General features: G+C 27.3%; 1 protein-coding gene across 1 annotated transcript in view; it reads left to right on the top strand.

The window, feature by feature from the left end:
• The first annotated feature begins 12201 nt into the window (after positions 1-12201).
• LOC114122341 (uncharacterized) overlaps positions 12202-13122 on the top strand; it is a 129878-nt gene continuing 128957 nt past the window's right edge. Inside the window, exon 1 of the mRNA XM_050200353.1 lies at positions 12202-12769. Within this exon, the coding sequence (XP_050056310.1) occupies positions 12487-12769 (283 nt within the window). The 5' untranslated portion in view covers positions 12202-12486. The remainder of the gene's footprint in view (positions 12770-13122) is intronic.

Here is a 13122-nt window from a genome sequence, read left to right as displayed (position 1 = left end):
CAAATCGTTTTAATTGAGCATAAATTTAAAAAAAAAACCGTAGAATGGTAATAACTTTTTATAATAACAATACTTTAACACAAACAATGACCGTTATGAAAAAAAATTAACTATAACAATAGACGCACACAAAAGTTGTTTCGTTGTAAATATTGTTTCTGGCCATTGAAACATTTTTCTTGTAATATTTAGTACTTAGTTTATGTTCTTCATTTATTATTATTTTTTATTTACGCGTAGATCTTACAGCTGCAATTCGTTTTGTGATATTTCATTTGTAATTTCAAACCTGGTAACTTGGTGTAAAAGCGGATAATTTACTTTTATCATTAAAGAAGGTATCTGCTACAATTTTTTATAATATTTGCTACATCTAGATTGGTACAATATATTTTATTTCCACCATTACTGTACTGTATTTACAATATTAGTTGAATTCTAAAAGCAGAATAAATAATACAACTCGCCCGGGACAGATGGGAAACATGTATATGTGTATTATTTACGACTCAAATCAGTAAAAAAAGAACAGGAAAATGTTTCACTTTATGCGTCTTATATTTTTTATTCAATTTAAAAATGTAAAATAGTAAACATATTCGCTATAAGTTGGCAAGTTCATGTTATAAGAGAAATATTATGCTAAATAATAATGCTGAGAAAACAAATTATTGAACTTTCGATTAGAATTTATAAATTTAGATTTAAAAAATGTGTTGTATGTAATTGTGATCCATTGATAAATAATGTGTAGTCCGGCAGTTATACTGGACTTCATAACATTGTACCACAACGAATTGTCTTAAAAAACTTATAATAAAAGACATATAAGTTAGAATTATCAATAAAATAAATTTAAAAAACACCATTTATTGGTATAAATCTCTATATTATGTAAAAATGCACATAATGAATAATTAATAGTTTAAGCAAAACTATTTCTGCCAGCCTTTACAGGTTGAAATGTATTAATTATACATGTGTAGTCGTAAATACACTCTTGTATTTCATTTGTAGTATACAATGGTATAGTATATACTACTAAATTGCTAAATAAAAAAAAAAATTATTTAATTTCTACTTCCAAAAAACTGCCTACTTCAATTCGTATTGTGTTTATATAATTGTATTTATATCTAAAAAACACACGTGGAAAATGATAAAACGTTAAAATTAAAAGTATATAATTATTAATTATATTATATATTTATAAGTGTCAAATTGTCAAAGCTGCGTGTATCAACTATAATTGTTAATCACCTGAAGCTCATATTAAAATATATTTCAATGGTCATTGATCAGATATCAAAAACTCAATACATCAAATAATATTTATGTATATGATATTAGTTCATGTAGAAATAATTTATAAAATCAAATTGCTGTTCAACTGATTAAAATATTTTTATTTTTTTGTACTGAATTTTATGTGTAAAGCGTATACTTAAGACTTTCAAATTTTAGCGTTATTATTTTTTTTTTTTTTTTAATGCAGCAATTAAATAATTTATGATCACATTTAAAAATGAACCATATTCATATAATTATACAAAAAAGTCAACTTAAAAGTGAACATTTTTAGAAATTGATTTATTGTATGAAACATAGAAAATATGTAACATATTTACATACTACAATGAAGAAGATATTTTACAAATCTATGATATAACAATGCTATCATTTACATCCAAAAAACATAACAAAGAATATAATAAAATTAATACTAATATACCGTATTTTAAGTAGTTATTAAGTTAAAAAGCTTAATTTATAACCATTCACATATTATAATAGTTTATAATCCTTGGTTGATATAAATGATAACTGATAAGTTATTCATTAGGTATAAATATTTCCTATATATTATAATCAATATATTATTTCTAACCATCTACAACCAAACATGTTTAAAAAAAGAAAAAATATTTTTCAATATTTCATTGAAATGTTTCGAGGAGAGTGAAATTTTCAATTTTGAAACATTTCAAATTCAGATGATTATTTGTTTTTTTTTTCAATTATACGGAATTTTAAAAATTATTATAAACATATGATAAAACTAAAAAAATGGTTAAATATTACAAAATATAATAACAATAAAAAAAAAAGTAGCTCATAAATTAAATCTGTTCTTGGTATTTATAGAAAAAAAATATTTGTTTATTGCATTTGATTAACAGAGTGAATAAATTATCTTAATAAATAAAACATTTATTTATTTTTTTAAGTTCATTATGATTATTAATATTCATAGTGTAATTTGTGTGAAATTTACCTAATATTTTAATAATTCAATTATTTGATTTGATCTACTGACAAAAAATAACTTAAGGAGAGGTATTAGCACGGATGTCATTAATATTGAGTTTGAAAAATGTTAATTTTATATTGTCATGCGTTATGGCATATCTCACAGTGATCAATGCGTAACTCATTTAAATTGTTAGCTGCAACTAATTTATGACTGGTTTGCATTTATTCAAAGCACTGGGATATTTAAACTTAAATTAAAATGTTTGAATAATATTATTTTTATAGTATTCTTAAAAAAAAACCTCTATGTTGAAAACATGATTAATTGAATAATACTATTCGTAATAGTATAAATATAAGGAAAACATGATTTTAAAAAAACAGTGAATATTATTGTAATATTGAAGATTTTGTGAAACTATGAAATTGTATGTGTGTAAACGAATTTTAGGCTGTCTTATTATTCAAATCTATTGATATAGATGAGTTATCTAGTTTGATTTTGTGCACATACATGTTGTAAAAAAGGTAATACTGCGTAAACAAGTTGTGCCCTATATATGGTATCAAATACAGAACATTTTGTGTATCGAATAATTTAAATATAGTAAAGTACTAAGAAAAATATTATTTTATAACATCTTACTCTGATGGTGGCATGTGATTTTGGATATTGTTTTATACCCAAAGGCGTAGGATTCTGGAAGATATTCCAATTCCAGTATCCATAGTAAGAATTTATTTAAAGGCCGCATGGGCTCAATCATAGTATATAGTGTACAACATAATAATAAAACATATAAACAATGTATAAAGAAAATAGCATAAAATAAACTTAATTAAAATATATTACCATAAATTAATTTAAAAGTACAAAATTGGTATATAATACGGTATTTTAACATAATATTACTTAAGGGATAATAGGATTTTTGAGTTGGATACGTCGATCTCAGTAAAATTTGTGCATTCACGCATAGATACGATGTACCGTAACCTATATATGGTGATTGTATTCATATGATGTGTGGTAGGTTTTTATTGAAAAAGTTGGACAATAACGAGACGGGTATCGAGGGACGTAAAATTGTACAAGTTCCAGTAGCTCCGAACATGATATACTTCCATTTAAAAGTTTGGACATGAAGTAAATGTCAGTAAGGCTGCTTGTCCATCATCAGAAATCATTGATTTAGACTTGCTTTGCTCAAACGAGATCGATAATATGTTACGCGGATAACCGTTGCGCAAATATATTTTATTTGTCTATATGCAATAATGTAATTGGTGTGTTTAAAAATATGATTGATGCACTTTCATATTATATAGATTTCAATAAATCAAATATTAAATGTCTTACGATATTATAAGTACCTACTATGTTTGAATTATAACATAATGTTTGTTTTTTTTTTTAGTATAAATTTTACGTCACGTGATACTAATTTTGTACACACGTATATTATGTAACGATAGTAAATTTTGGCGTACTATTTCACTATACTGGCGCATTTCGTCAAAAGCCAGAGGACAACACAGACGGCCAAAGACTTGACAAAGGAACCGGAGAACTATAATGATATATAATAGAGTACCTACTTCTCTCTGAATAGCTTTAATGACAAAGAGATCGCAATGTACATGGCAATATATTATTATACTATACAATGTATACCTTTCTATACTTACTGTTTAAATACATGTATAGGAGCGTTATAAATATTTGCATTTCAACCCCGCCCCTTTTTAAAAGCACACATGTCATATTTGTCATATGTATAGTGTATACAGTATACATACACACGCATACATACTTATACGTATAATTGTATTATGTTTAATAAGATTTATTACGTATTCTGAGTATTTCGGTAAATATAATAATGTAAATGTTGATTTATTATTATTATGAATAAAAAAAACAATTCTCTATGAGAATTCTGCAAATTTATTATACTTCTTTACCAATGAGTAAGTATAACCTATAAGTTATGAGATATGAGTAATTATAACAATGAGTTATAGTATAAAAAATCAAACATTTTTTTCAAGTATGAAAAGAAATATATGGATAAATAGCAATATCATTTTTAAAATATACTACTATGCGGCATATTTAAGTATTAAATATCTTAAATACCGACAATATATGAATATTTATGAAACGATTGTTGTTATATGGACATGCGATGTTATGAATTTGTGATTTTCATTAACAAAAATGTAATCAACGGCCGACGAACGTTCGTCAAAAACCGTTATGAGACACATACGTCTACGCAGGTACCTAGTTTATACTTTAATTTCATAACAATCCTGCGGAGAAAGTAATTATTTCACAACTGAATACACAAACTTACTATAAGTAATTGGCTTCTATACGTTGTGTTCGTTAACTGCAGCAGTGCTAAACGAGCGTGGCACACAACTTTTTAGTTGTATGTGTTGTTCGCGTGGTTAATTATTAAAAATGCCAACAACAAGGTGCTGGGTTGATAAAAATCGAATTTAATAAATTTCATTATTTCTACTATATAACATACATTGTGCGTGTAATCAATCTTTTTGTTACAATAAAATAGCAATTCTCATTCGTAGACATGTCAGGGTTATACACAGTACGACGATGAATGATTGCGTTTGGTGTGCTCTTAACGCGTTATTGTCAAACAATTCTATTTCAATCTTCAAAACAAGTCATGATTTAAAAACTAATACTGCTACATTTTAAAACCCTACACTAGACACTGATTAGTTGTGGCAGTTTTTTTTTTCACTGGATGTCAATCACAAACCAAATATTCATAAAATGCAATAACCATACTTATAGTATGTACCGCATGTAAACACTAAACATCATGTTATACTATTAAAAGTTAAAACCAACAACAAAACATTTTGATACAATAGTATAATTAGTGTATTTGTTCTTATTATTAATTAATGATAACGAAATATGAATATAAATAACGCATTTTCTATAATTCAGTCATTTTTAATGCAAAAATATTATAACTTATTAAACATATTGGTATGATTTAATTTACAAAATGTTAATTTTGGAAAATAATACAGCTCATATTGTTAATATATTTTGAGTCGAGCCATGTGTTGCATTTAAAATGGTTTTAAATGACAACACTAACCGTAAAATATTTGGAGCAAATCCAGCAAAGAGTTTCTCTGGACCATTAAACGAAACGAGTCAACTGATTTAGGATCGTAACGCCGACAAATTGATGTGCGATTTAAAACTGTCTACAGAAACAGTTAGTTATAATGAAAAGTCAAACACCTATGATATATATTTGTTGTAACAATTTTTGTTGCTCTCTTAGCAAGATTTATGTGTAATATACAGTAGCCAATGTGCAAATCAAATATTTTTTGGTATAATATATCATTAATTTCCTATTTTCAGTATAGCGATTTTCATTTTTTTTTTTTGTCAATCATATGGAATAACGTAAAGGTGACATGGTTGGACACAATTTTAGATTGCCCTGATGTGTTTTTGCCAAAAACATTACATATAAGTAAAAGTAGTTAGCAACACACTTCTTTTACTCTTCTTTTTTCACTCAGTAAACGTCAAGGTGTCTGTTAATATAACTTTTTTACTCCAAACCATGTCACTAACAGTTATTCAAATTGACAAGTTCGTTTTATTTCAGTTAATGGACTATTTAAAATAAAGATGAAATATTGTTCAAGACTAGAATTATTAAAGATAAGAAACTATTTTAGAACATATAAAATATAATAATAACTAAAGTAAAAAAAAGATATTACAAAAAAACTAACCTTATGAATTTAAATAAGTTTTCTTTTTATCACAACGAATTTTTATTGATCATATTTTCAAGCTTTAAACTTTTTAAAAAATGTAACATTAACTGAATTTATAACATAATATAATATAATTACAGCATTTTATATATGTTTATCAAACATTTTAATAAAATCAATATTATACATTTGTAAGTATGAGTAAATTAAATTAACTTAGGATTATAATATTTTAGAACGATGTAAAATATTTTCCAAACAATGATTTTGATCAACTTTAGGTTCAACGTTTTTACAAAATCATACTTAAAAGTAAAACGAAAAAAAAGTCGCATCTTCTCTCAAACTCTAATGAGATAACTGATTTACTTTTAGATTCAGGTATAATTAACTTTGTTAAACTTATGAAAATTTCAGGAAATTGGTATAAAATATAAAGTTGATAAAATATACAAAACAAGTTTTATCCTATTATATTTTTATTAGATTATACAATTTATCTGACAGGTAGTTTTACACGATAATTATGTTGAACCGTAAACTATTATATTTTTTGACCATGTGCCATGTATCATATAATATTTGGATTTTACATTTAAAAGAGTAAACTAGATTTGGTTTTTGAAAATAATAATGTTTATAACAAAAAAATAGGTTGATCGTATATTAAATCAATCTCTTTTAGCATATAAATGCAGTTAAATGAAGACAATTTTACAACACTAATCTAAGAAAATGGAGATAAGAGTTTGTTTATTACCTTCCATTGAGGAAAATATCTTGGTCATTATCTAGTATGTAAGTATTATTTAATGTTTTAAATAAGTGGTACTGTCATCTTAAACCTATACTTAACCCATACATTTCAAACTATAAGTTTAATTCTATGATAATGAATAAATAAGAGTTATAATAGACTGATAGTTATAATTTTATTTTAAATATTATTAAATTCATTTTGAGTGATAGTTTATTTTTAAGTATCTAGTTAGTAAATAATATAATCATTTTTGTGTTGACAAATGTTAAGGTATATATATTTTTTTTTTAGGTTCAATTATCGTTATTTTATTATTTTATTATAACGACGAGTCTAGTTATAAGTTTTAAACTATATTAGCCATTAGGTACACTTATTTTAGGATTATATTTGTCCTCGTAGTAGTGCTGTCACCATCGCGTGTTGGTTAACTATAGAATCAGTATTGAACAAATTCGGAAATTTATAAAAATAGAAGTTGTTTAACATTTTTTTTTTTTTAGTTTAAGAAAATATTGACCATTGGTTGACATTGGTCATTATATTTTTTCTAAAATAAATTCATGTTTATATAGTTATATGTGGATTTTATAATAAAAACTATTATTAAACGAAATTTATTATACAACAAATACATAAAATTATTGAATTATCAACATTTTTGTAATATAAACATCAAAAATGTACGTTGTACATCCATCACTTATATGTATTATAATTTATATGTTACAAATACTTACAATAAACTAACAGTTACGCGTAAATTTATTGTTTGTTTTTTATTTATGTATAATACAATTTTAGGCAAACACTATAACATTCTACTTAATTTTAAAATTATATTAATATTATATTCTTAATATAATTGAATCTGAATACCCACACTTGTATGTTATCAAAACAATATCTAAGTACTTATAAGCTATTTTTTTTTTAGTTTTGCTAAATTTATAAATTTACATACGGTTCAACAGTTGATTTTTTAAATGTAATATAATATATTTTCAAAAACAGAAGTTTATTAAATGTCATGATCTTGTCTCCTTTTAGAATAGTGTTTTATTATAAAATGCCATACTTATTTTCATTAAAAAAAAACTAGGACAATTACATTAAAACTCAATCTGGACATTTGAAAATTTCTTTCTCGACTGTTTTAGTCAGTTTAGGACACTATATTTCCTTTACTACTTCCCAAGAAGCCACTTGAGCATTTCTTAACGCTTTATATTTTTTATATTTTATTGCATATTTAATAGTTATAATGGAAATATAGAACTTTAATGATTTTTAAAGGTATAAGTGTACTATTGAATATAATATAAATAAAAAACGAGTTTATGGGAAAAAATAAAATACATATTAAAATTCAACGTAATTGATGCTGTGGAGTATTTGAACATTATTTTCACACTACTAATTTAAGATAAAATTATTTGTGACATTTATTTAAAAACAAATGACATTATCATAGAAAATCATAAATATTTTTTTTAGGTTTCATACTCGTCTTAATTATCTTTATCGATTTTTTAGGATTTCGCACTAAGTAAGCTGTTGAGTTAATCATATGTAAGAAGTATTTGAAATAGATCATATTGAAAATAATTTCTATTGAATAAAATTCTGAATAAATTTTGTTTTGGAAAATTATTAACCATTTTGCCTAGGTATAAATTTAACTATGATAAAGTATATGAAGTTAGTGTGAACATAGTACCTACATTAAGTTTATTTCAGTCACAACTTAGTTGTATATTATATACTTATTTTTTTTTTACTTATAGGTACTTATATTCCATAAGCCAACACACGAAATTAAGATCTACAACTAAAAATTATTATCGGTGTGAATAAGTAAAATTGGACATGGTGTGCATATAATAATACAATGTTATATACTTATATTCGTATAATAAATTTATGAGATACTGGAAAAAAGAACCTACGATAGTTGTGTACGCAAAAAGCCTATACGAAACGCCGTAATAATTATTGTATTATTAACATCAATTTATAATTTTTATCATTTAGACCTATGCTAAGTGATTAGGTAAGTGAGTTAATGGAAATTGAACTCACGTGTCTACAAATAAATTGACTGTCTCAAACTTGTGAATAAGTGATGATACTAATAATTTGTTAACTGATCATTTATGATGACAATTCAGCGGTTGACAGTAGGTACTTGATTTCCATAACATTGTATAGTATTAAATTAAATTTGTTATATTGTAATAAAATTCTCAACTATACTCAACAAATATTGTGAGTTTAAAATCATGATAAATATATTTTTCCATGATATTAGTATAATTATTAACATTTTATGTCATTTTAACATCATTACGTGATAATCATAATTAATTTGAATTTTTAAACTCTAGGTTCTTCTTGAGAAAAGTCTGTTTTATTCAAGTTATTTGATTTAGTCTATATCCTTAAATATCAAAATATGTAAATTGTTGTCACAATAAGTTATTATGTACTGTCATACTAGTACCTAAATCTTAACCAATTTCAGTATACATTTATATATATTATATGTATGAATGTATGAAAATCGTATACATTTGAATAATCAATCACATGACCACGTATATAAAAGTTATTTGTTTAATCTATTTTGGTTAAAGGTTATTTTTTTTAAATACTTAATATACCTATTTTGTAAATATTTGGTAAATGTTAGAAAAATTAAACGTATACATGGTTCAGTTTAAATAAATTTAATGCAAATTCGTCCTTCCTCCTTAATATTGTTAACATGACTAATTTAATTTATAGATAAAAAAAAATGTAACTTAACACAGGCTTAGTTGAAATTTTTTGGAAACAAAACTTAAAAATTATGAAAATATAAGGTCTTCATTAGTAAATGAAAATTTTTTTTATGATTCTTAAAAATAAAAACAATTTAGTTTTAATGAATTTACAATAACTATAATCCATTTTTGATCTATTTACGATTCAAAAAATTACAGATTAGTTTACACCAAAAGTTTTTCTACAAGAAAAAACCATACAACAATTACATAATTTTAAATGTACTTGATCTTTCACATCACAAATTTAGATTTTTGATCTATGAGGTGTGTTTTTTTAAGACGCGCGCGTTCTTTAAATATCATGACCTACTATTTCGATGAGATCAGCTGCCCACGTTTTTCTGAGATTATTAATACAACACATCGGCGTAGCTTTCGTTTGATTACAATTAATATTTAATAATTATTATAATACAATATTTGTATTCGAAATTAAAATAAATATAATATATTCCCAAATGTTGATTTCTTATTACCTGTACCTACTCATATGCAAAATAGACAAAATTCAGCAAATTTATCTTATGATCATTATATCGTGTGTCTATATTACTTAAAAATTAAATTATGTTTTAGTATTTAAAAAGTTCGTTTGACTAATGTTATACTATATATAATACATAGGTTCTGACTTCTGAGTTATACATATAATATAATAATATCTATCGACTATCTATCTATAAACCCATGTTAAAATATTAAACTATAGATCTTGATGTAGGTATACGTGTATGAACGATGGTCCACATTACTAGATAATTGTTACGAAGATATTCAAGTAAATAAAGATAACTTTTAAACTACATAAGTTTTTTTTATAGTATTTTACTAAGTATTATAAAATGTTTTTATTTTCTGGAATAATAGTTCTATTTACTCAAGTTGAGTGCGTGAGAGTTGAACGAAGTTTGTTCAAAGTTTGGGTATTTACATGATGTAGACAACTGTCTCATACAATAAATAATAGTATACACTATAATGTCTTTGATATTTTGATAAAAAAAAAAAAAATGATATGTCACTATATATTATTGTCATGAACATTTATAAATTACTATAATGTATATATATCTAATATATATGGTGGTGCAATATGCCAATGCATTGTTACAGTACATATATATTTCATGTAATAGAAAAAAAATGAACCTCCTAATTAAACAAATACAATGTTTCATTGTACGCCTTATATTATTTTTAGTATTTTTATCATCAAACCGTTATTAAATTTTTAAAGATACATACATCTGTCGAATAAGTTATCGCGTTTCTAGTTGAATTACTTCACGAAAATTGGAGTGCTAAACGTAGACCTATATCTTAAAACATATATTTACAATACACAGGTGATGCACCAATGTTACGGTAGTGCAGTTTTTACTTTATTGGCTGGATGTAGTCGTAATAATAATAATAGTAATAATACAAAAACACGTCGGTAGCTCTTTCTGCAGAATTCCAGACATACCACGATTAACTCTTTGCAATAATATATTATTTTAAACGCGTTTCGTATAATCGTATATCATTAGGTTCGCTTATCCCCGGTGTCTCCTTGTTGGTGAAGTGGAAAGATGGAGATAGTGCGCAGTGTAATATTCTATTTTTTCGTCATCGTAAGTATATTTTCCATGTCTTATTAGCTATTTTAATAGAGTAAACGATTTATTAAACCTCCTCTGCATCCAGCAAAATTTTCCAAAAGATACCACTGGACGTTAATCTAACTGTATAGTTTCGGTTTTTGAGAAATATTTCGTTTTAAAAATAATAATGATGACAACAAAAACAAAGAATATATATCATACGATTTGCCCATCTACCGCACTCGATTTTGTTAGACTGTTTGAATACGTTTTTTGCACTGGTGCAGGATTTATATCAAGTTAAAAAAGTGTCCATCGATTACCCCAGGAATATATTTGCTATACTACTTTTTTGATATTATTTCATATTAACTAAATGTACAAAAATAAATTTAAAAAGCAAAATAATAAATAAAGTATTATAATTTTTCGAGTGTGAAATTTCGTGTATGCGTTAACGTTACAATATTATTAAGTCGCCATCAAAAATAATAAGTAAAATAACTTTTACTGCGTCTTATTTTAATAATAATGCATAATTTAGAACAAATCGTAAAAAAAAAAAAAAAATATATATAAAATAAATAGTAATTTTTACAATATCATCGTATACATAGGTAATAGACGGCAGACAATTGTAACGGGGCGATATTTACGATAATACGATTGTAACTATTTTGAATCGCTTATTTTTTTTGATTTTCTTACCTACGGTATATTCGGAGCTGCAATCGACGTACACCCGGGGCAAACAATATTATACGAAACAATAGGATATTAATAATTTTGAAAAAAAAAAAATAAATAATCAAATAAAATATATAAAAATATAATAATACTACCTATTACCGCAGCATTACAAAATACGGTATGCGTCGAGGGGGTGACGGCGATCGGCGCGCGTGCGCTCCTCGGCGACCGTTGACTGGCGGCGGCGAGCGAGCGACTTGTCGCGCGACGAGACTATACGACCACCGCACACGCCGTCGGACTTTTAGTTTTCAGTAGTCTCGTGGCCGTATCGCCGGTGCGGTGTGCGTGCGTGTCTGATCGTCGGCGTGTTCCGTGTCTCGCTACGAGTTTTCGGCGCTCGTTTTCCGATCATTTTTTTATTTTTCGTCGCGCCCCGTTTTCCGAAAACGCCCGTCCGTCCGTTCCTTCTCGCTTCGGGACCCCCACGCTAAAGTGCTCTCCGCCGCGCGTGCCGACAGTTTTTTGTTTTCGCGGCCGTCGTCTGCACAGATCGCCGCCACCGACACGCACCTCCCCGATGCCGGCGCACGCGGTTCCGGCGGCACCTCAGTCGCTGCCGCTGTTGCTGCCGCCGCCGCCGCCCGTCCAATACGCGCCCGCGGAACCGCGGTTCCGGCGGTGCGTCCGCAAGTTCTTCGCGCACCTGTTCAGCAACTTGGGCCTGTTCGGACTGGTGGCCGGTTACGTGATCGTCGGCGCGTTCGTGTTCCGCTTCCTGGAGGCCGGCAACGAGCGGCAACAGCGCGACCGCATCGGCCGGCTCAAGAACGACTGCCTGGGCGAGCTCTGGAACATCACAGGTACGTGGTCAAATTCGTGTTGTCTGCACATACGTTTTTTTTGTTTTTCCTTTATCCGCGGTGACTTTACGAGATAATATAGTCTGTCCGAAAGATTTGGCGGTGTTCCCGCTCCGGCGGCGGGTTTAGGGTTGGAGAGATTTTAATTTCGATTTTCGTTTGATCACGCACGAAACGCGTCAACTCGTGGGCTATAAGTGTATAACTACTAGTGGTCGAACCACCCCGGTTTTACCCGACTCGAACCTTCGTATTTTTTACCGGACCGAACCTAGAAACGTTTTTTATCGCGCGTACAAATTAAATCGACCATAATAAATCATTACATTTTGAGTTTATAGGTAGGTAGGTAT

Source organism: Aphis gossypii, chromosome 2 (assembly GCF_020184175.1).
Source record: "Aphis gossypii isolate Hap1 chromosome 2, ASM2018417v2, whole genome shotgun sequence".
Classification (NCBI taxonomy): domain Eukaryota; kingdom Metazoa; phylum Arthropoda; class Insecta; order Hemiptera; family Aphididae; genus Aphis; species Aphis gossypii.
This window is presented reverse-complemented; position numbering and strand designations above follow the sequence as displayed.